This window comes from Stomoxys calcitrans, chromosome 4, assembly GCF_963082655.1.
Source record: "Stomoxys calcitrans chromosome 4, idStoCalc2.1, whole genome shotgun sequence".
NCBI classification, from domain to species: domain Eukaryota; kingdom Metazoa; phylum Arthropoda; class Insecta; order Diptera; family Muscidae; genus Stomoxys; species Stomoxys calcitrans.
The window spans coordinates 158,231,336-158,255,350 of record NC_081555.1 but is presented as its reverse complement, the minus strand read 5'-3'; the positions used below and the strand labels follow the sequence as shown (position 1 = coordinate 158,255,350).

The 24,015-nt window shown below is 37.9% G+C and overlaps 1 protein-coding gene across 1 annotated transcript in view; it reads left to right on the top strand.

Annotated features, from left to right (window-relative positions):
- Positions 1-13,050: 13,050 nt before the first annotated feature.
- LOC106081568 (17-beta-hydroxysteroid dehydrogenase 13) overlaps positions 13,051-24,015 on the top strand; it is a 29,302-nt gene continuing 18,337 nt past the window's right edge. The window contains exon 1 of the mRNA XM_013243602.2: positions 13,051-13,208. Coding sequence (XP_013099056.1) covers positions 13,183-13,208 — 26 coding nt within the window. The 5' untranslated portion in view covers positions 13,051-13,182. The remainder of the gene's footprint in view (positions 13,209-24,015) is intronic.

Below are 24,015 nucleotides of genomic sequence, written 5' to 3'. Positions count from 1 at the left end.
ATCCGATTTGGCTGAAATTGTGCATGAAATATTTTGATATGACTTGCAACAAGTGTAAAAAGTATGTTCTAAATCGGTCTATAACCTGGTATAGCTGCCATATAAACCGATCTTGGGTCTTGACTTCTCAAGCTTCTAGAGGACGCAATGCATGAACTATTTTAATATGACTTCCAACAAGTGTATAAAGTATGGTCTAAATCGGTCTATAGCTGCCACATAAACCGATCTTGGGTTTTGACTTCTTCTAGAGGACGCAAATCTTCGTCGATTTGGCTGAAATTTTGCATGAGGTGTTTTGTTGTGACTTCCAACAGTCGTGCTAAGTATGGTTAAAAACGGTCAATAACCTGATATAGAAGTCAATATCCGATTTTGAATCTTGATTTCTTGAGGCACTAGAGGGCGCAATTCTTATCCGATTTGGCTAAAATTTAGCATGAAGTGTTTTTTTATGGCTTCCAACAAGTGTACTCAGTATTGTTTAAATCGTTCCGTAACCTGATATAGCTGCCATATAAACCAATCTTGAATCTTGACTTCTTGAGCCACTAGAGAGCGCAATTATCATCCGATTTGGCTGAAATGTTGCAAGAAGTGTTTTGTTATGACTTCCAACAACTGTGCCAAAAATGGTTTTAATTGGTCCATAATCTGATATAGCTGCCATATAAACCAATCTTGAATCTTGATTTATTTAGCCGCAAGAGGGCGCATTTATTAACGGATTTGGCTGAAATTTTGCAAGAGGTGTTTTGTTATGACTTCCAACAACTGTGCCGAATATGGTTTTAATTGGTCCATAATCTGATGTAGCTGCCATATAAACCGATCTTGAATCTTGACTTCTTGAGCCACTAGAGAGCGCAATTCTCATCCGATTTGACTGAAATTTTGCATTACGTGTATTGTAATGACTTCCAATAGCTGTGCCAAATATTGTTCATATCGGTTCATAACCTGATATAGCTGCCATATAAACCGATCTGGGGTCTTGACTTCTTGAGCCACTAGAGGGCTCAAGTTTTATTCGATTGACATTTTGTACAAAGACTTCTCTCATGAACTACAACATTCATGTCAATTATGGTCAGAATCGGTCTATAGCCTAATACAGCTCCCATATAAACCGATCTGCCTATTTTACTTCTTGAGCCTCTTAAGGGCGTCATTTTTATTCGAATTGGCTGAAATTTTACACAACGACTTCTACTATGGTCTCCAACATTCAGTTCAATTGTGGTCCAAATCGGACGATAACTTGATATTATAGCTACAATATCATAGCAACTCTTTCTTTTTTATCATATGTTTGCCTAAAAAGTGATACCTGGAAAAGAACTCGACAAATGCGATCCGTGGCGGAGGGGATATAAGATTCGGCCCCGCCGAACTTAGCACCCTTTTACTTGTTTTCACATTTTTCACGTTTTGTTTTGACAGGTTGGCAAATGGCGTTACCACCTCATGGTAAACAAACAGACTTGCGCTGGAAATATTTTTTTGCGCTTAAATTTTGCCCTTCACGGCTTGTCTATTCAGTACGTATATAAAGCACAGCAAAAATAAGCGAGGGTAATGTACTATCAATACCGTTATATATAAATTTTTTCTTTCAGTGTAGGTTTAAGGTATAGGGTGATTTTTTTGAGGTTAGGATTTTCATGCATTAGTATTTGACAGATCACGTGGGATTTCAGACATGGTGTCAAAGAGAAAGATGCTCAGTATGCTTTGACATTTCATCATGCAAATCATTGAATTTTATTACCAAAATCAGTGTTCGGTTCGAAATGTGTTCATTCACCGTTCAGCGATGAGGCTCATTTCTGGTTGAATGGCTAAGTAAATAAGCAAAATTGCCGCATTTGGAGTGAAGAGCAACCAGAAGCCGTTCAAGAACTGCCCATGCATCCCGAAAAATGCACTGTTTGGTGTGGTTTGTACGCTGGTGGAATCATTGGACCGTATTTTTTCAAAGATGCTGTTGGACGCAACGTTACGGTGAATGAACACATTTCGAACCGAACACTGATTTTGGTAATAAAATTCAATGATTTGCAAGCGTTGCTCGTTAGTAAGTCTATTCATGATGAAATGTCAAAGCATACTGAGCATCTTTCTCTTTGACACCATGTCTGAAATCCCACGTGATCTGTCAAATACTAATGCATGAAAATCCTAACCTCAAAAAAATCACCCTTTATTATTGGGTTGCCCAAAAAGTAATTGCGGATTTTTTAAAAGAAAGTAAATGCATTTTTAATAAAACTTAGAATGAACTTTAATCAAATATACTTTTTTTACACTTTTTTTCTAAAGCAAGCTAAAAGTAACAGCTGTTAACTGACAGAAGAAAGAATGCAATTACAGAGTCACAAGCTGTGAAAAAATTTGTCAAAGCCGACTATATGAAAAATCCGCAATTACTTTTTGGGCAACAAATATTATACATTTTGCCGACTTTTGCCATCTCTTACGTGTGATATATAACTTTCTTGGATTTGTTATATATAACATTCTTGGATTAATATATTCTCTTAAAATCTCCATTTTAGCAGCATGACATTTCGCTGATCAGGTAAAGGGAGGACAGTCTCAATACTTTACCAAAGTTTTATTTTTTGCAAAATGTATGACCCATTATACAGAGCTATGCATGCATGTTTTTAATGCATGACAGCTGTTCACCCATAGTTTTTCACAACACTCATGCGAAAGGGTGTGTTATATGATTTAAGAGAATCCCATATGAAGGCAATTTACCCCAGTCAATTGCTTTATTGCTATTTTAACTAATATTACCAATACTTATTCAATTTCACCCCAATTGTACTCTGGCTGCCTGGGTGGACCTATCAAATATGTACAAGATAATAGCAGAGATTATGATTTTTTTTATAAAATACAAAAATGTAGACAAGCAAAGTCCATGTGATATATGTTTATAGTGCACTTAAGCCGCATTAAGTAATAAAACAAAATTGAACGGAATTGAACCAAAATAAACATGAAATCCAACCTACAGCTAACGCCAACACTTGTGGTCACATTCAAAGAAAATGAAATTGAAATGAAAAACGAGTTAAACAATCTTTTTTTTTTTTCTTTGCACGATTAGATAAATTACCCAAACAAAAACAAAAAAACTACACCTGATATTTTGCAGTTGGGTACAACGACTGTTCTTGATCTTGAAACCATATCAAATGGAATCAGTGTTATGGTCGAATGAAGAGCTTTTGCCGAGCGATATTTTTGACAAGGTGTTGACAAGAGGGTGATAAAATATTTTAAATTTTATTTGGTTAGTTACTATTGTTCATACCTGACTATAGTTGCAGTTAAACCCAAGTATTACCTTAAATGCTGTGCGATTCAAGTTTTAGCTCAATGATCTAAAGAAACTCTTAAAAATCCGAAAGGCGGGCCCTTCAATGAAACTACTTTGTAAAAAGGTAGTGCATGGCTTAGGGCTTCAGCATTAATGTGGGTATAACCACGGCTGCAAAAATATTTTTAATGGTCTCGCCAGCATTCAAATCCACCCCTCAAACGTTATAAGTGGACATGCTAATCTTATCACCATAAAAGTTGCCCATCACCGTGGTGTTAAAAAAAATTGCTTGGGATGAACTTTAATTTTTAGTGTCGGTCAGCATGAGTTTTTTTATTTGTTAAAGCATTAGCATAACTCATACGTCCATAGTACCCCATTGTCTGTCTATTGACAGAAAATGACAAAAACAAAAACAAAACAAAAAAACAGAAAATGACAACAACAAGGCAAAGAAAATGTAAGCAAAGTAGTGCCTTAAATGTTTCTGTTTTAAAGGCCTGGTTATGCTCTCGTAAACATACCCTAAATGTAGGAAAACGTGCTGGCTGTTTTGTTTTGCTTTGTGGAAACACATGCAAATTATTACCGAACGTCAGTCGACCATAATCGGAAAACAGACTCCAGTAAAAACCAAATTTTTGCGTTCCGTTTTTGTCTCAGGTGATAAAATTTAGAGTTTGAAGAAATTTCAAAACCAAAAATTTATGCTAAGAAAACTGCTATTCTCCTGTTCTATGATTTCTCTGTGAAATTTTTACACCACTAGTGTGGTACAGGGTATTATAACTTGGTGGATTTGTTTGTAACACCCAGAAAAAAGAGAGATAGACCCATTGATAAGTATATCAATCGACTCGGAATCACTTTCTCATTCGATGGACGGACATAGCTCGTCTGTCTGTCCGTCCGTCAGTCCATGTTAATTTGCGTACAAAGCACATATCGCAATTTTCATCCGATCGTCTTAAAATTTGGTACAGACATGCTTTTCGGCCTAGAGGCAAAGCCTATTGAAATTGGAAAAAATCGGTTCAGTTTTAGATATAGCTCTCATATATATATATCGTCCGATTTTATCTTTCAGAGTCACAGCAAGCGCATTTATTCGTCAATCTTCCCAAAACTTTCTACAACGAAGACTCCCCGAAGACTTCCACAATATCTTAGAAGTTTGCTAGAAATCGGTTCAGATTTGGATATAGCTCCCACATATATTTTCGTCCGATTTGCAGTAATAATGCAATAAAATGGTCATTTGTTAGCCCGTTCTCTCGAAACTTGGCAGGAAGGATTTTCTTATAACTCTCAATATTGTTGGTGAATTTCATGGAAATCGGTTCAGATTTAGATATAGCTCTCATATATATATATATCGTCCGATTTTATCTTTTAGAGTCACAGCAAGCGCATTTATTAACCAACCTTGCCAAAATTTTGCACAACGATTTCCTTGAAGACTTCCACAATATCTGAGATGTTTGCTCGAAATTGGTTCAGATTTAGATATAGCTCCCATATATATGTTAGTCCAATTTGCACTAATATTGCAATAAAATGGTCATTTGTTAACCGATTCTCTCGAAATTTTGCAGGAAGGATTTTATAACTCTCAACATTACTGGCGAATTTCATTGAAATCGGTTCAGATTTAGATATTGCTCTCATATATATATATATATATATATATATATCGTCCGATTTTAACTTTTAGAGTCACAGCAAGCGCATTTATTGGTCAATCTTGCCAAAACTTTATACAACGATTCCCTCGACGACTTCCACAATATCCATAAAATTTTCTCGAAATCGGTTCATATTCAGATATAGCTCTCATATATATGTTCGTCCAATTTGGACGTCATTTGTTAACCGATTCTCTCGAAATTTGGCAGGAAGGATTTTCTTATAACTCTCAATATAACTGGTAAATTTTATGGAAATCGGTTCATATCGTCCGATTTTAACTTTTAGAGTCACAGCAAGCGCATTTATTGACCAATCGTGCCAAAATTCTGCACAACGATTCCCTCGTAGTTGTGCAGATTCGATTTCGAAAACTGCAAATCCCTTCCCAGAATTTCTTTTGCGTATATCGTTATGCCACATAGGTTTGCCTGAAATGTTGTGTGTGTCGCCCCAATCCAGTCCCTGTCTCCCGAAACCCTCCATAGTTTGCCCACGGATCCATAATGTTCATAAGGGAACCTTGGCCGTATTCTGTCTCCCCGTGAGGCTCAGAGCGGTGACTGTCGACCAATCTTCTCAATATTCAAGAAGGCCGCCATTGCGTACTTCTTTAGTTAGAGAAATGTCTCAACATCTCGCATGCAGGGCCGTCTTCCCTGACCTGCCCTTGAGTTATGCCTGAAGTTCTCCGTCGTCAGACCAACACTCAACTTCAGGTCTTTTTGTTAAAAAAAAATTGTTTTGTTTGAAATGTCAAATGCTACGTTTTGTAATAAGCATAATGTCCTCTTTACACTTACGATACATTTACGAGAGCAGAACCAGGACCTAATACAGAGATGATAGATTTTAAATGACATTCGGATATGATATATTCGGCTCTTCCCTCCAAACATTTGGAAGTGACTTTCTCACTCCCTCCCAGAATAGTCACTTTTTAGGTCCTTTTGTATGATAGTTTGTAGAGATTTCAAGATTTACAACAACAAAATACATTACAGTCGGAATTCTATCATTCATGTTTCGCTAATTAGTTTCTCATAATCAACTGTTGTTGCTGCAAATTTAAAAATAGATTTTTTGTTGTTGTTTTGGACGCTAACTCAAAAAACCTCAAACAAGAGAATGTATGTTAACTTAGCCTTCTGTAATAAAGAAAGGCCGGTAGCACAGAGGGATAGAATACGCCTCACAATCGTAAGGTTGGCTGTTCAAATCCCAGTCGGGGAAAATCATTGCAAATAAAATCTTCGATTATTAATCTTGATTTGGAAAAGAAATAAATTAGAAAGAGAAATAAAAATTAGCCTCACTCTAAAAGGTAAAAAAAAAGCATTTGGCAAATAAAAATTTATTTTTATAAATGACGTTGATAATCGAATTTTACACATTTTTTAGTCCCTATTTAGTCACTCATGGGTATATATCGCCAAGTGGCACGTTTTCTCCCGTACCGAGACACTAATTAGAGTAAAAAATGATATCGCCTGAGATTGTTTTCAACTTCCTTGAGTGCAGATTTAGTGACTCGCACGATAGAAAATGTTTGGAGGGTTAGAATCACCATGATTTGCACAAACAAAAATTCAGTTGTCTGGTGTTATTGATCGACCTAAAGATTTATGAATGTATGTGTGTGAGCATCGATGCAGATCTGCTTTTCGTTTTACATGTATTCGCTGCCAATTCTGAGCTGGCAGTTTTTGTTTAAACCCTGCAAACATTTTCTATCGCTTCAGTCTCAGTGCGGGAAAAAACATGCCATTTGGCGATGGATGAATAGCATTCATAAGCAACGGTCATTGTAATTGGTGCCTTTGACTTAGGTTAGGTTTGTCACTTCATTGGTTTATTTTCACCATAACTTGAATTAAATGGGTTCACCTCAATAAAGACAGGTGTAAATTAATGCGGCAAACACCAATTTTCAACTGGGCTCCTATTCCTTTGGTTTCTTTTGTCTTTATTTTCAAGAATAACTGTATTTTCGTAAAAACAAGTAATGAAACAATGAAATTGTTTTTGTTAATTTTTGCATGATGTAAACAACATCTACCTGTAGCGGTAAAGTAGTCGCATTTTTGTGAGGGAGTTGTTATCTCTCTCTCTCTCTCTCTCTCTTGAATATATATCAAGTAAAAGCATGCTAAGTTCGGCCGGGCCGAATCTTGGGAACCCACCACCATGGACTCTGCAAAAAATGTATCTTATATAAAACAAGTAAAAGCGTGCTAAGTTCGGCCGGGCCGAATCTTATATACCCTCCACCATGGATCGCATTCGTCGAGTTGTTTTCCCGGCATCTCTTCTTAGGCTAAAAAGGATATAAGAAAAGAGTTGCTCTGCTATTAAAACGATATCAAGATATGGTCCGGTTCGGACCACAATTAAATTATATGTTGGAGACCTGTGTAAAATTTCAGCCAATTCGAATAAGAATTGCGCCCATTGGGGCTCACGAATTAAAATAGAGAGAACGATTTATATGGGATCTGTATCGGGCTATAGACCGATTCAGACCATAATAAACACGTTTGTTGATGGTCATGAGAGGATCCGTCAAACAAAATTTCAAGCATATTGGATAATAATTGCGACCTCTAGGGGTCAAGAAGTCAAGATCCCAGATCGGTTTATATGGCAGCTATATCAGGTTATGAACCGATTTGAACCTTATTTGACACAGTTGTTGAAAGTAAAAATAAAATACGTCATGCAAAATTTCAGCCAAATCGGATAGGAATTGCGTCCTCTAGAAGCTCAAGAAGTCAAATCCCCAGATCTGTTTATATGACAGCTATGTCAGGTTATGGACCGATTTCAACCATACTTGGCACAGTTGTTGGATATCATAACGAAATACTTCGTGGCAAAATTCATTCAAATCGGATAAGAATTGTGCCCTCTAGAGGCTCAAGAAGTCAAGACCCCAGATCGGTTTATATGGCAGCTATATCAGGTTATGAACCGATTTGAACCATATTTGGCACAGTTGTTGGGTATCATAACGAAACACGTCGTGCAAAATTTCATTCCAATCGGATAAGAATTGCGCTCTCTAGAGGCTCAAGAAGTCAAGACCCAAGATCGGTTTATATGGCAGCTATATCAGGTTATAAACCGATTTGAACCATATTTGGCACAGTTGTTGGGTATCGTTACAAAACACGTCGTGCAAAATTTCATTCCAATCGGATAAGAATTGCGCTCTCTAGAGGCTCAAGAAGTCAAGACCCCAGATCGGTTTATATGGCAGCTATATCAGGTTATGAACCGATTTGAACCATATTTGGCACAGTTGTTGGGTATCACGACAAAATCAAACATTCTGATCGGATAAGAATTGCGCACTCTAGAGGCTCAAGAAGTCAAGACCCAAGATCGGTTTATATGGCAGCTATATCAGGTTATGGACCGATTTGAACTATACTTGGCACAGATGTTGGATATCATAACGAAACACGTCGTGCAAAAATTTCATTCCAATCGGATAAGAATTGCGCTCTCTAGAGGCTCAAGAAGTCAAGACCCAAGATCGGTTTATATGGCAGCTATATCAAAACATGGACCGATATGGCCCATTTACAATACCAACCGACCTACACTAATAAGAAGTATTTGTGCAAAATTTCAAGCGGCTAGCTTTACTCCTTCGGAAGTTAGCGTGCTTTCGACAGACAGACGGACGGACGGACGGACAGACGGACGGACATGGCTAGATCGACATAAAATGTCACGACGATCAAGAATATATATACTTTATGGGGTCTCAGACGAATATTTCGAGTAGTTACAAACAGAATGACGAAATTAGTATACCCCCCATCTTATGGTGGAGGGTATAAAAATTGGGTCCAAGTACCCAGGAAGTCGCCCTAACCCCAAAATATCTAAAGGCAGACAAATTGGTGGTCCATATCTATGTGGAGCTTAAATGAAAGGTATCCGGGAGTAGATTACGAATCTGGCATACAAAATCAGATCGAAGTGTACGGGGTCACCCCACCCCCCCAAAAACGCTCCAAATGGGCATATGTTCCGAAGAATCAAACAAGGAAACATAGATTATTTAATTTTTAGATATCGGATGGTGGCTGACCCTCCCCCTTTCAAAAAAAATGCCAACCAAAACCAAAAGAGGATTGATGGGTATCGAATGAAAGGTATTGGAGACTAGAAAACGAATATTGTATTAAAATTATGGTTCAAGTACCCAGCGGGCTGCCTCAACTCCAAAACTCCTCTAAACAGATATATTCGACGTTCCTGTCAATATGGGACTCAAATGAAAAATATCCGGCAGTATATTTTAAAAATGGAATGGAGGCGCTTTTCCTCCTAAAAATACGTCGGATAGGTAAATTGACCCATTATGGCAATATGGTACTCATATGAAAAATATTTGAGAGCAGAAAACGAATTTGATATCCAATTTTGCGGGTACGCCATAAATCACCCCATAAACTGAACTTTGTTTCCGACTATAGCAATATGGAGCTCAAATCAACGGTATTTGGGAGATAAAAACGATTTTCATATATATTTTCAGGGCAAAGTGCCGGTGGCCGTCCCAGCCCCAAAACACACACCAAACGGTTCATTCTTACCGACCATGATAATATGGCGCTGAAAGTAAAGGGATTTGGGAGTGGACACGAATTTGATATTCATATTTGAGTCGAAATGTATACACTTAAAAACATTTCTCATTACCCTGACATCAAAAATACCAGATCTCGGAGATTGGTAATGCGATTAGTTCGAAATTTTTTGCGCTCCAACAGTCACCAAAAAACAAGGTTTCTATTGATGTGGACGGGTGCAATATAGAGCCATTTGTTTGGGGAGCCACCCCACCACAAAATACCCCCTTTTATATTAAAGCTATTTGGGGTGGAAATTTATTGATTTTCGTGAAATTTATATTAATTTTCGGGGTCCACCCCACCGTCAAACACAACTTATTTACCAATCATGCCATTATGGGACTCATATGAAATGTTTTTGAAAGTAGAGCACGAATCTTATATTTACTTTAATGGCCAAGTGATCACCCCCGAAATACCCCTAAACTCGAAATATTTACCAATACCGTAATATGAGACTCAAAAAAAAAAAGCACTTGGGAGTAGAGTAAAAATTTTCCCAGGAACCGGGCAGGCAAACTTTTCACACATCAATGAGTGCTTTCCGATTCAAGTTGAGTTTATCAACGATAAGGGACCTTTTTTATAGCTGAGATTGGAGATTGGTTTATATGGGAGCTACATCAGGTTATAGACCGATTCGAACTGTACTAAGCACAATTGTAAGAAGTCATAATGAAAAACCATGTGCAAAATTTCAGCCAAATCGGACAAAAGTTGCGGCTTCCATGGGCTCAAGAAGTCAAATCAGGAGATCGATTTATATGGAAGCCATATTAGGTTATACACCGATTTAGACTATACTTGGCACAGTTGTCGGAAGTCATAACAGAACACTACATTCAAAATTTCAGCAAAATCTAACAGCCTCCGCGGCTTCCAGGGGCTCAAGAAGTCAAATCGATAGCGGTTTATATGGGAGCTATATCTAAATCTGAACCCATATGGCCCATTTGCAATTCCCATCGACCTACTTCGATAAGAAGTATCTGTGCAAAATTTCAAGCGGCTAGCTTTACGCGTTCGATCGCTATCGTGATTTAGACGGACGGGCATACGGACTTGGCTAGATTGACTCAGAGCATCGAGACGACCAAGAGTATATATACGAGTGGTGCCTTTTATATATCTGGATTAGAGAACACAAAAACAAATATTAATTATCGAAAATAGCTTTATTGTTTTTCAAAATATTCCCTACTTAAGACCTATACACTTGTCTAAACACTTTTGCCACTCTGATTGAAGTATCTCCAAAACATGCATTCTGGACGCATTAACCGCTTCTCCAGGTGTCAAGAAACGTTGACCTCTTATTTTATTTTTTATGTACGGGAATAAAAGGAAGTCGTTCGTTTCAAAGTCGGGACTATATGGCGGAGGACTCATCAAATCGATGTTTTGAGTGCTCAATTTCGTATTTTTGGAGCATTTCTTTCAACCAATCGACATGAGCCTTTTTTTGAACGATTGACAAATTGAGTGGGATCCAACGCGAACAAATTTTTTTGACGGTCAAATGTTCATGTAATTTTGAATATATGCTGGGCCCACTAATGCCTAAGGTTGTCTTATTCTCACGATAGGTCACATGACGATCTTGCAATATCAGTTGGCGCACAGCATCAATGGTTTTTGGATCAACAACTGATTTTGGTAGACCTTCACGAGAATCGTCTTGGAGTGAACTACGACCTCGGTTGAATTCATCATACCATCGATAAACACTGGTCCTATATGGAGCTTCATCGCCAAAAATTGAATTAAGTTCATCGATGCACTGTTGTTGAGATAGTCCACCTCGAAAGTTGTAAAAAAAATCACACGTAAATGTCCACATCTCGCTAATACCTCAGTTCTAACAATCCTAAATTTCAAAAAAAATACTTCTATCCGTTCTTACACAGCATATTTTTTTTCCATTCTTTGTATTCATCATAATTTGTTGGATTTCATCGTAAACAAAGACCCAACGTTTTCATTAAAAATAAAATTATTTGTCGAAAAATTCGTTTATGGCCAATGAATTATTTTTTTGTGTGTAGGGGGCGCTATTATTTGGATAGAATTTTGAACGTGCTATTTTAATATGACTTTTTTAAGCAATTGCAAAGAACGTGTCAAATGCGATGACGGGTATGTAAGATTCGGCCCGGCCTAATTTAACGCTCTTCTACTGGTTTTGGTGCTGGGTTGGCCCCATTAAACAAATTGTACCAACACCTGTTCCTAATTTTGTATGACAGATTCGTACTCTAATCGTGCAGAGGTAAGCATGTCGGTCTATGGTGCTAAACGCCTGAGTTCGGATATTGACAAGCATATAGAAAACATTATTTATCAGCATTTTTCAGCCGTCACTTATACTGACGACATTTGTGAGGCTTTTAGCCATGTAAAATTTCACAACGACCAGATTTCATTCAAGAACACACCATTCAGACTTGGCTATTAACAGAATAGAAATAGAGGAATTGATTTGAGAGTATTTTTACTTATGTTTTTTAATGGAATATACAAACACAAATTAAGTTTTATTATAAAATTGTCAATAAAGTATTTAAAAAAAAATGTGTTGCCTAGTGTCATTGTATTTTGTTGTTGTGGATATTTCATTGTAATTCCAATTAATCATTTTTAAATTTCTATTTTTTTACAATTTCCAAAATAAAAAGAAAAGCTTTTTTATGGCCTAGTTATTATCGTAGCAGAGTTTCTATGTATGAACAACAAACTTTGGTGAGAATTTTTTATTTAATATCGCTTCTAGTTTTCTTGTTTCACATTTGAAATGAGATTAGAAACACGCGAATGAATTAGTTCAAGATCTATGGAGAGAGATAAGCAACGACGACATCAACGCCCAGTAGCGATCATTGCATTATTACACTTGAAAGAACTCTCAGCAACTTTGACTAAGATTAGCAAATTCTATGTGGTGTGTGAGAGAGCAGAGAGATTTTTTCGTTCTCTTTTTGTTTAACCATAAATTACGCCGAGACGGCCAATGACAGGCATATCACACGCGCCTTTTTTCAACATTTTACTGTTATCAGCTGGCGAGAGGCAGTTGTGTGACACCCAACAATTGATGCCGTTTTTTTTTTATTTTTATTTGTAACAAACGCAGAATGCAAAAACAATAGCCCCGTAGTGAATAGAATACAACTCGGAATGAAATCAAACAAAAGCGACAACAACAACAGCAACGGATAACTAAAAAAAGCTCTAGTACCGTGTCTCATTGTTTGTTGTTGTTTTTTGTATTAAAAATGCTATTTAATACACAAACACACACACACACACTAAAATAATATTACTATACGGTGTATTTGTCTCTTCTCACAAAACATTCACTTTTTCCCATTTCAGTTATATTCCCTATTTCAGTTTATATTGAGAAACGGTAGTCGGTGGTTTAAAATTGAAACGCTTTATTTGTTGCTTTTCTTGTGTTTGTCAAGGCGCCAAAGTTAAAAAAGTAACGGCAATAAACAAATTTAGGCAAAAATGGCTAACAGATCAGACAACAGCAGGTAAAATTGGTTTAAAAATGCAAAACAAAGTGAAAAATCGACAAAATTGGTGTTAATACCCTAAAAGGATATAAAAAAATAAAAAAAAACTTTGTAGGCACCTATATCCTTGAACACTTTGAGTGAGTTTTTTGCTGCAATGCCTATGGTAAATGGCTATAATTGGAAATAATATACCTTAATTGTGAAATTATGGGAATTGCTACAGCCGTTTTGCAAGTTTTTCCCTTTTGACTTTTGACACGAATCCTTATGGTGTGTGTTTTGCAATATAATCGATACAATTTTCCAAAGACATACGTGGCTGGTATTGACCAATTGCCAAGAAGAAAATATGATATGAGTGGTGTTATCATTTATTAATGGCTGGCTATTGGCCATTCGTAATTGCCACACAAAAATGATGAAACATTTGTTTTGTTGTTCAATAATTTAACAACTAGAATTTTTTTCATACCCATCACCGAAGGATGGATGTATATTCGTTTTGTCATTCCGTTTGCAACACATCGAAATATCCATTTCCAACCCTATAAATTATATATATATATATATTCTTGATCAGCGGAAAAATCTAAGACGATCTAGCCATGCCCGTCCGTTTGTCCATCCGTCTGTGTGTTGAAATCACGCTACAGTCTTTAAAAATAGAACCATTGAGCTGAAACTTTGCACAGATTCTTTTTTTGTTCATGGGCAGGTGAAGTTCGAAGATGGGCTATATCGGATTATATCTTGGTATAGCCCCCATATAGACCGATCCGCCGATTTAGGGTCTTGGGCCCATAAAAGCCACATTTATTATCTGATTTCGCCGAAATTTGGGGCAGTGAGTTGTGTTTGCTCCTTCGACATCCTTCTTTAATTTGGCCCAGATCGGTCCAGATTTGGATATAGCTGCCATATAAACAGATCTGCCGATTTAGGGTCTTAGGCCCATAAAAGCCACATTTATTATCCGATTTTGCCAAAATTTGGGACAGTGAGTTGCGTTAGGCCCTTTGACATCTTTCTTTAATTTGACCTAGATCGATCCAGATTTAGTTTTAGCCGCCATATAGACCGATCCGCCGATTTGGGGTCTTAGGCTCATAAAAGTCACATTTATTATCCGATTTTGCTGAAATTTGGGACAGTGAGTTGCGTTAGGGCCATCGACGTTCGTCTTCAATTTAGCCCATATCGGTCCATATTCGGATATAGCTGCCATATAGAAAGATCTGGCGATTTAGGGTCTTAGGCCCTTAAAAGCCACATTTATTATCCGATTTCACTGAAATTTGGGACAGTAAGTTGTGTTAGCCCCTTCGACATCCTACGTCAATTTGGCCCAGATCGGTAGAGATTTGGATATGGCTGGCATATAGACCGATCTCTCGATTTAAGGCTTTGAGCCTACAAAAGGTGCATTTATTATTCGATTTCACTGAAATTTGGGACAGTGAGTTGTGTTATGTCTTTCGACATCCTTCTTCAATTTGGCGCAGATCGGTCCAGATTTGGATATAACTGCCATATAGACCGATCTCTCGATTTAAGGCTTTTGGGCCATTAAAGGCGCATTTATTGTCCGATTTCGCCGAAATTCGGAACATTGAGTTGTGTTATGCCTTTCGATATCCTTCTTCAATTTGGCTTAGATCGGTCCAGATTTGCATATAGCTGCCATATAGACCGATCTCTCGGTTTAAGGCTTTTGGGCCATAAAAGGAGCATTTATTGTCCGATTTCGCCGGCTCTTCGACATTTTTCTGAAATTTGGACAAAATCAGTCTAGATTTGGATATAGCTGCCATATAGACCGATCTCTCGATTTAGGGTTTTTGGGCTATACAAGGCGCATTTATTGTCCGATTTCGATCCGAAATTCGGAACAGTGATAGGCTCTTCGACATTTTTCAGCAACTCGTCCCAAATTGGTTCAGATTTGGATATAGCTGCCATATAGACCGATATCTCGATTTAAAGTCCTGGCCCCATAAAAGACGCATTTATAATCCGAATTCACTGAAATTTGACACGGTGACTTATGTTAGGCTTTTCGACATCCGTGTCGTATGTGGTTCAGATCGGTTTATTTTTAGATATAACTACTAAAAAAATCAATATTTTGTTATACACAATTGAACAATGACTTGTACTTATTAGTATTTTGTCCAAATCGGAACATATTTCGATGTATCTACTATGGGGCATAAGGTATGCATTTTTCATCGGATTTTGACGAAAGGTGGTTCACATATATACCCGAGGTGGTGGGTATCCAAAGTTCGGCCCGGCCAAACTTAATGCCTTTTTACTTGTTGAAATACTGTAATGGATTTTGTATTACACTAAAAAGAATTTGGAAAAAATTATTAGAATTTTTGTCATAGAAACATAGAAATTTTATGTGTGTGTGTGTGTGTCATACCCTCATCTAGATATAAATGTAAAAACTGAACAGCCACCTTAAATGGTAATGTCACTTCAGAATGAAATAAAACCAAACAACTGTTGATAAGTATGATTGATTGACGTTTTAAGGTAGTCGTTAGCAGGACATGCTAAATATGTTAATGAATTAAAAAATTTTGTGAAAACACGTAAGGGAAGGCGACTTTGCCTTCCCTTACGTGTTTTCACAAAATTTGTGTGCCGACTTTACAAAAACCTACAATACAAGTTTACATTAGTCGTTATCACTATATGGACCATATATCTAAATTGGAATAGATTATGAAAGCCTTCGGAAAAGATGCTCAAAAGGATAATTCGATACTTACTTACTTCGCTGGCTTTTGATGAAAACGCATTTTCCACGTAATACCAAGGGCACACAAACCCACCCGAATTCTGAGGCAATGAAGTTTATCGGGGCTCTTCATTATGAAATTAGAGCTTAAGGAAGCCCTGAGGAACTTTCACCTGGCTTCTAATGAAAACGCATTTTCCACGGAATACCAAGGGCACACAAACCCACCCGAATTCTGAGGCAATGAAGTTTATCGGGGCTCTTCATTATGAAATTAGAGCTTAAGGAAGCCCTGAGGAACTTTCAACCATTTCAGTCAACAGGACCTGATGATTTACGGCGTTACTACAAAAGGAGGTGGATTACTTGGCTCTTCATCGGGCCGCTATATTCGCAAGGTACCTAGGACATGCGTACACTCCGAAGGCTTGTAGGAAGGCTAGGGTGGTGTTTTGTTTGACAGCAACGTAAAGTGGTGCACAAAATAGAAGAGTCTTTCGATTTACACGTTGCACATAGGGATATAATAGAAAAATAACTAGTAAAGCCGTATGAGAAAAGTTAGTGATAACTCTTTGATATTATGAATGGTTGGAACTGAGGTCTTAACGAGATCATGTGGAAAAATTCTTAACTCTAGGTGTTCAGGGTGCCTCTAGGGGGGCTCCTCGAAAGTTTCGAAAATTTTCGAAAATTGTGCTTAAAACCACCCTTCCTCAAACGGCCGACGCACTGTGGCTCGGGCAGGTGAAACAGTTGGCAAAAACAAAATTTTCATGTGCGCCTTTGCAATTTTGAAAGAACCTATCTTATGTGAAACATTTCAACGATTTCAAAAATGGTACCCACAAAAATTTTTAGTTTAAGAGATACGGTCATTCAAAGCTAAACTCTATTTGATTTTCAAAAAAAAAAAAAACACAGTTTTAAGGTAATATCGTTCGTTTGCAAGTGTTATATCTCGAAAACTATTAAATAATTTTAATTGTAATTTTTTGCAATTTTGAAAGAACCTATCTTATGTGAAACATTTCAACGATTTCAAAAATGGTACCCACAAAAATTTTTAGTTTAAGAGATACGGTCATTCAAAGCTAAACTCTATTTGATTTTCAAAAAAAAACACAGTTTTAAGGTAATATCGTTCGTTTGCAAGTGTTATATCTCGAAAACTATTAAATAATTTTAATTGTAATTTTTTATTTTGTCCATAAAAGGATATACTTAACTTCGGCCGGGCCGAATCTTATATACTCTCCATCATGGATCGCATTTGTCGAGTTCTTTTCCCGGTATCTCTTTTTAGACAAACAAAGGATAAAAGAAAAGAATTGCTATGCTATTGAAGCTATATAAAGTTAAGGTCCGATTCAGACCATAATTGAATTGAATGTTAGAGACCATAGAAAAAGTCATTTTGTAAAATTTCCGCCAAAACGAATAGGAATTTGCGCCCTTTAGGGGCTCACGAAGTAAAAAAGGGAGATTGGTTTATAGGAGAGGTGTATCAGGCTAAAACCGATTCAGGCCATATTTACACGTATTTTGAAGGTCATAGAAGAAACCGTTGTACAAAATTGTAGCTAAATCGTAAAATTATTGCGAACTCTAGAGGGTGAAGAAGTCAGCTGTATCAGGTTATAAACCGATTTGAACCATATTTGCCACAATTGTTGGAAGTCGTTGCGAAACACGCAGATCAGTTTATATGACATCTATATCAGGTTATGGACCGATTTCAACCATACTTAGCACAGTTGTTGGAAGTCATAACGAAACACGTCATGCAAAACGGATGGAAATTGAGCCATCTAGAGGCTCCAGAAGTCAAGACCCCAGATCGGTTTATATGGCACCTATACCAGGTTACGTACCGATTTGCGTCATGCTCATCACATTTTGTGAAAGTCACATCAGAACACCTCATCCAAAATGTCAGCCAATTCGGATAAGAATTGCGCCCTCTAGAGGCTTAAGAAGTCAAGACCCAAGATATGTTTATTTGGCAGCTATATCAGGTTATAAACAGATTTAAACCATACTTGACAAAGTTGTTGGATGTGATGCCAAAACATCATGACGATCAAGAATATTTATATTTTAAGGGGACTAAGACGAATATTTCGAGGAGTAACAAACAGAATAACGAAAATTTTTAAAAAAAATTTTAAGTTTTGGTAGCAGAAAAATCAAAAATTTAAAAAAAATAGTCCACTTAGTTACCATTTTTTTACATATTTTGACTTTGATAAGCACCTAAAAGGAGAAGCACCCTTTTCAAACATTAATTTTATAGGCTGAACACTTACCTGTCATATGCCGTTTAAATCATTCACTTATCTTTCTAACCGCCCCACTGTGCGACGTGGCGCATGTCCGTCTGAACATCAATTTTCAGCTGTAGTTATGTCCTTACAATTGCAGGCGGCATTTGTAAGGTTTCCACCCATGTTAATACTTTTTAAACAAGAGGTGTCGTTATGCGGCACGCCGCTCGGACTTGGCATAAAAAAGGAGGCCCATATAGTTGAGTTAAAACATGAACAGCACACCTTGATATGAGAGATGCATCCCCTGTTCCTTAATGGAATGTTCATGCGAAAATATATATGTCCCCTAACGGCAGATTTGTTGCTAGTTTTTTTAATGTTTCTATCCCACTGTGCATTGGCCATATGCATTGACATCGAGAGGGCTTCAAAGGATGTGAGGACCGGAACCATAGGTTTCCAAGCGCCTCAATCTTCTGTGCTATAATCTATAATCTCTGACACCAAGTTTCGAGGTGTCTCTCACCATTTGATCCTTCCATTGGGCTCTTGGCCGTCACAGGGGCAAACTTCTCACATATCAATGAGTGCAGTCCAATTCAAGTTTAAGCTCAATGAAAAGGGTACCTCCTTTTTATAGTCGAGTCCGAACGGCGTGCCGCAGTGCGACACCTTTTTGGAGAGACGTTTTACATGCCATAGTTGCCAGCTTTAGGAGGGGAAAACCACAGCTGAACATTTTTTCTGATGGTCTTGCCAGGATTCGAACCCAGGCGTTCAGCGTCATAGGCGGACATGCTAACCTCTGCGCTACGGTGGTGTCCGTCATACAGCTCATACGGTTCGTGACTCATATGACGCCGACACTCTCCATCAATGCAAAATGGTCCAAAAATTTTACGAAGAATCTTTCTCTCAAACACTCCAAGCACTGTCTCGTCTGCTTTTACAAGTATCCATGTCTCAGAAATCGGATAATAAATGTGCCTTTGATGGACCTAAGACCTTAAATCGTCAAGTGGGTATATATGGAGGCTATATCAAGATATAGTCCGTATAGGCCATCCTCGAACGGTTCGACGCAATCCGAGTTAAGGGAGTGGGCGACATTGTGGAACAGCGAAACTGTCGGTAGTACGGCGAAAATCTCATGGAGATATCCAGATCGTAAGAAGACGAGACTATTACTGAAAGAAAGTAAGAAGTATATCAGTATAGCTTTCGGTATCATAACGGGACACATAGGACTACGAGCTCACTTATGTAAAATCAGTGCGGCAAGTGAAAGCATCTGTAGGGCATGCGGGAAAGCTGATGAGACGTTGGAGCATGTCCTATGTCATTGCCCGGCCTTCGCGGCTTACAGATGCCGACACTTAGGTGGTATCATGGATCATAGGGGCGTGGCAAGGAAAACAATACAAGATTTTTTAAGCACGGAATTCCTAATTTAGATTTTCTTTTTCGAGGTTACTTTTTTAGTATTTAGAGCCGGATTGGACCCACCTTCTGTGGTGGGTATAAAAAGAATCGGTATCATTATGGGTTACATTGGCCTACGGGTGCACTCACAGAATAGGTGCGGCTAATGATAACGTGTGTAGGGTATATAGGGAACCATTTCCTATGTCATTGCCCGAAACCTATGGGGGGATCCAGATCGTGATAAGACGAGGCTATTACAGAAAGGAAGCAAGAAGGAGGTCAGTATACCTATTGGTATCATTACGGGATACATAGGACTACGATGTGGCAAGTGATAGCATGTGTAGGGCATGCGGGGAAGATGAGGAGACGTTGGAGCATTTCCTTTGTCATTGTCCGGCTTTCGCGTCCAACAGATACCGGTACTTAGGTAGAGACACAATATCAGACATGAACCAACTTAGGGGAGTGGTATTGAAAACAATTAAGGATTTTGTAAGTAGCATGGAATTCCCAGCTTAAAATTTTCTTTTTAGAGGTTACTTTATAGTTTTTAGAGCGCACAACAAGCCGATTATTGGCTTAGGTGTATGTCCATAGTGTCATGGCGCGGATTAATATCTTCACCCTCAACCTCAACCTAACCTAACCTATGGATCAAATCGGTTCATAACCTGATATAGCTGCCATATAAACCGATCTTGGGTCTTGACTTCTTGAGCTTTTAGAGGGCGCAATTCTTATTCGATTTGGATGAAATTTTGCACGTGATATTTTGGTATTATTTCCAACAACTGTGCTAAGTATGTTTTAAATTGGTTCATTACCTGATATAGCTGCCATATAAACCGATCTTGGATCTTGACTTCTTGAGCCTCTAGAGGGCGCAATTCTTATCCTATTAGGCTGAAATTTTGCATGAAGTATTTTGTTATTAAAGGGTGATTTTTTTGAGGTTATGATTTTCATGCATTAGTATTTGACAGATCACGTGGGATTTCAGACATGGTGTCAAAGAGAAAGATGCTCAGTATGCTTTGACATTTCATCATGAATAGACTTACTAACGAGCAACGCTTGCAAATCATTGAATTTTATTACCAAAATCAGTGTTCGGTTCGAAATGTGTTCAAATTTTGACAAATTTTGTTCAGCGATGAGGCTCATTTCTGGTTGAATGGCTACGTAAATAAGCAAAATTGCCGCATTTGGAGTGAAGAGCAACCAGAAGCCGTTCAAGAACTGCCCATGCATCCCGAAAAATGCACTGTTTGGTGTGGTTTGTACGCTGGTGGAATCATTGGACCGTATTTTTTCAAAGATGCTGTTGGTCGCAACGTTACGGTGAATGAACACATTTCGAACCGAACACTGATTTTGGTAATAAAATTCAATGATTTGCAAGCGTTGCTCGTTAGTAAGTCTATTCATGATGAAATGTCAAAGCATACTGAGCATCTTTCTCTTTGACACCATGTCTGAAATCCCACGTGATCTGTCAAATACTAATGCATGAAAATCCTAACCTAAAAAAAATCACCCTTTACTTGCAAACAACTGTGCGTATGGTCGAAATCGGTCTACAAACTGGTAGAGCTGCCATATAAAATGATCTTGGATCTCGACTTCTTGAGCCGCTAGAGGGTGTAGTTCTCATCCGATTTGTTTGAAATTTTGCACAAGATGTTTTGTTATCACTTTCAATAACTGTGCTAAGTATGGCGCAAACAACTGTGCGTATGGTCGAAATCGGTCTACAACCTGGTAGAGCTGCCATATAAAATGATCTTGGATCTCGACTCCTTGAGCCGCTAGAGGGCGCAGTTCTCATCCGATTTGGTTGAAATTTTGCACGAGATGTTTTGTTATGACTTCCAATCACTGTACTAAGAATGGCGCAAATCGGTACATAATATGATATACCTGCCATTTAAATCGACTTGGGTTCTTGACTTCTCGAGCCGCTAAAGGGCGCAATTCTTATCCGATTTGGCAGAAATTTTAAACAACCCCTTCTTCCATGATCTTCAACATACGTGTCCAATATGGGCTGAATCGATCTATAGCTTCAAACAGCTTCCATATTAACCGATCTCCCGATATTGCTTCTTAAGCCGCAAGGCGCAATTCTTATCCCAATGGACTGAAATATTACGCAATGACTTCTACAATGTTCAGCACTCAATTCATTTGTGGTCCGAATCGGACTATAACTTGATATAGCTCCTATAGCATAACAGTTTTCTATGTTAGCCTAAAAAGAGATACCGCACACCGGCCGAACTTAGCACGCTCTTACTTGTTTAGTATTAAGAGCGCAAAACAAGCCGATCTCTGACCTCTTTTAAACCTTATCTATCATTGATTTGAATCGGACAGTTCTTTTGTTGATGTGAGAGAAATGGGCTAATGTGCATTTTCCGTCATAAGACTAGTACTTAAGGAAATCCATTTTAGCGAGCAAATGCATTTATTTATGAAATAAAATAAAAATAACTATACGGTGTAATTGGTCTCTTTAAGATTCATAACTATTATTCACTATTACAACTTATTAACTACGTTGATGTTAAAAGGTTCAGGGTTTTGTTATAGATCAGAGTACAAGTTAACTGTCTATGGGTTCAAAGTGCTATTCATAGTGCTAATTGTAACGAGTTGACGCCAATAATAGTTAAAAACATAAATTAATCTTGCAATGATTATTAAGAAACTAGTTTATAATTTAAATGCAGAAAAGAACACAACGTGCTATACTATTCCAATGCTATACTAACTATCTTGTCCCCTTCCAAGCCTTTATGAGCTGCAGACCCATAATCGGCATATCGGTCTATATGACAGTTATACCTAAACCGATCTTTATCACATTTGGGTCAGATGATGGGTGGCTTAAAACAACACACTGATTCACATTTCAGAGAAATTGGGTAATAAATGCAGCTTTAATGGGTTCCAGACCCTTAAACGGCAGTTCGGTCTAAATGACAGCTCTATCTAAATATAGTCCGATCTTAACTATATTACTGAACTATTTACTGTTTCAAATTTCAGCGAAATCGGTTACAAAATTAAGCTTTTATGGGCTTCAGACCCTTTATCAGGAGATCGGTCTAAATGGCAGCTATATCTAAATATAGTCCGATCTGAACCATATTCGAGTCGGACCTTGGGAGGCCTAAAACTTTTTACTGTTTTAAATTTCAGCGAAATGGGCTAAAAAATGAAGCTTTTATGGGCTTCAGACCCTTTATCGGGAGATCGGTCTATATGGCAGCTATATCCAAATTTAGTTCGATCTGAACCATATTTTTATCGAATGTTGGGAGGCCTAAAACTACTCATTGTTTTAAATTTCAGCGAAATCGGTTAAAAAATTAAGCTTTTATGGTCTTTGGACCCTCTGTCAGGAGATCGGTCCTATGGCAGCTATATCCAAATTTAGTCCAATCTGAACCATATTTTTATCGGATGTTGGGAGGCCTAAAACTACTCATTGTTTAAAATTTCAGCAAAATCGGTTAAAAAATAAAGTATTTATGGGCTTCAGACCCTTTATCGGGAGGTTGGTCTATATGACAGCTATATCCAAATTTAGTCCGATCTAAACCACATTTAGGTCGGATGTCGGCAGTCTTAAAATAACTCACTGCTTCAAATTTCAGCAAAATCGGATAATAAGTAAAGCTTTTATGGGCTTCAGACCCTTTATCGGCAAATCGGTCTATATGGCAGATATATCTAAATACAGTAGATGCTTAGAATTACTCACAGATTTACGTTTCAACGAAATCGGATAATAAATGGGCCTTAGACCCTTTATGGGCCTTAGACCCTTTATGGACCTTAGACCCTTTATGGGCCTTAGATCCTTTATGGGCCTTAGACCCTTTATGGGCCTTAGACCCTTTATGGGCCTTAGACCCTTTATGGGCCTTAGACCCTTTATGGGCCTTAGACCCTTTATGGGCCTTAGAACCTTTATGGGCCTTAGACCCTTTATGGGCCTTAGACCCTTTATGGGCCTTAGACCCTTTATGGGTATTAGACCCTTTATGGGCTTTAGACCCTTAAGCGGCATATCGGTCTATATGGCAGCTATATCTAAATATGGTCCGATTTGGCCCGATCAAGAACTTAACCAGCGTGCATCAAAAAGACGTATCTGTGCCAAATTTCAGCTCAATATCTCAATTTTTGAAGCCTGTAGAGTGATTACAACAGGCGGACGGACAGAAACACGGACGTCGTTAAATCGTTTTAGAATTTTACGACGATCCGAAATATATACACTTTGTAGGATCGAAAATTGATATCGATGTGTTGCAAACGGAATGACTAAATGAATATAGCCCCTCTCATATGATGGTGGGTATAA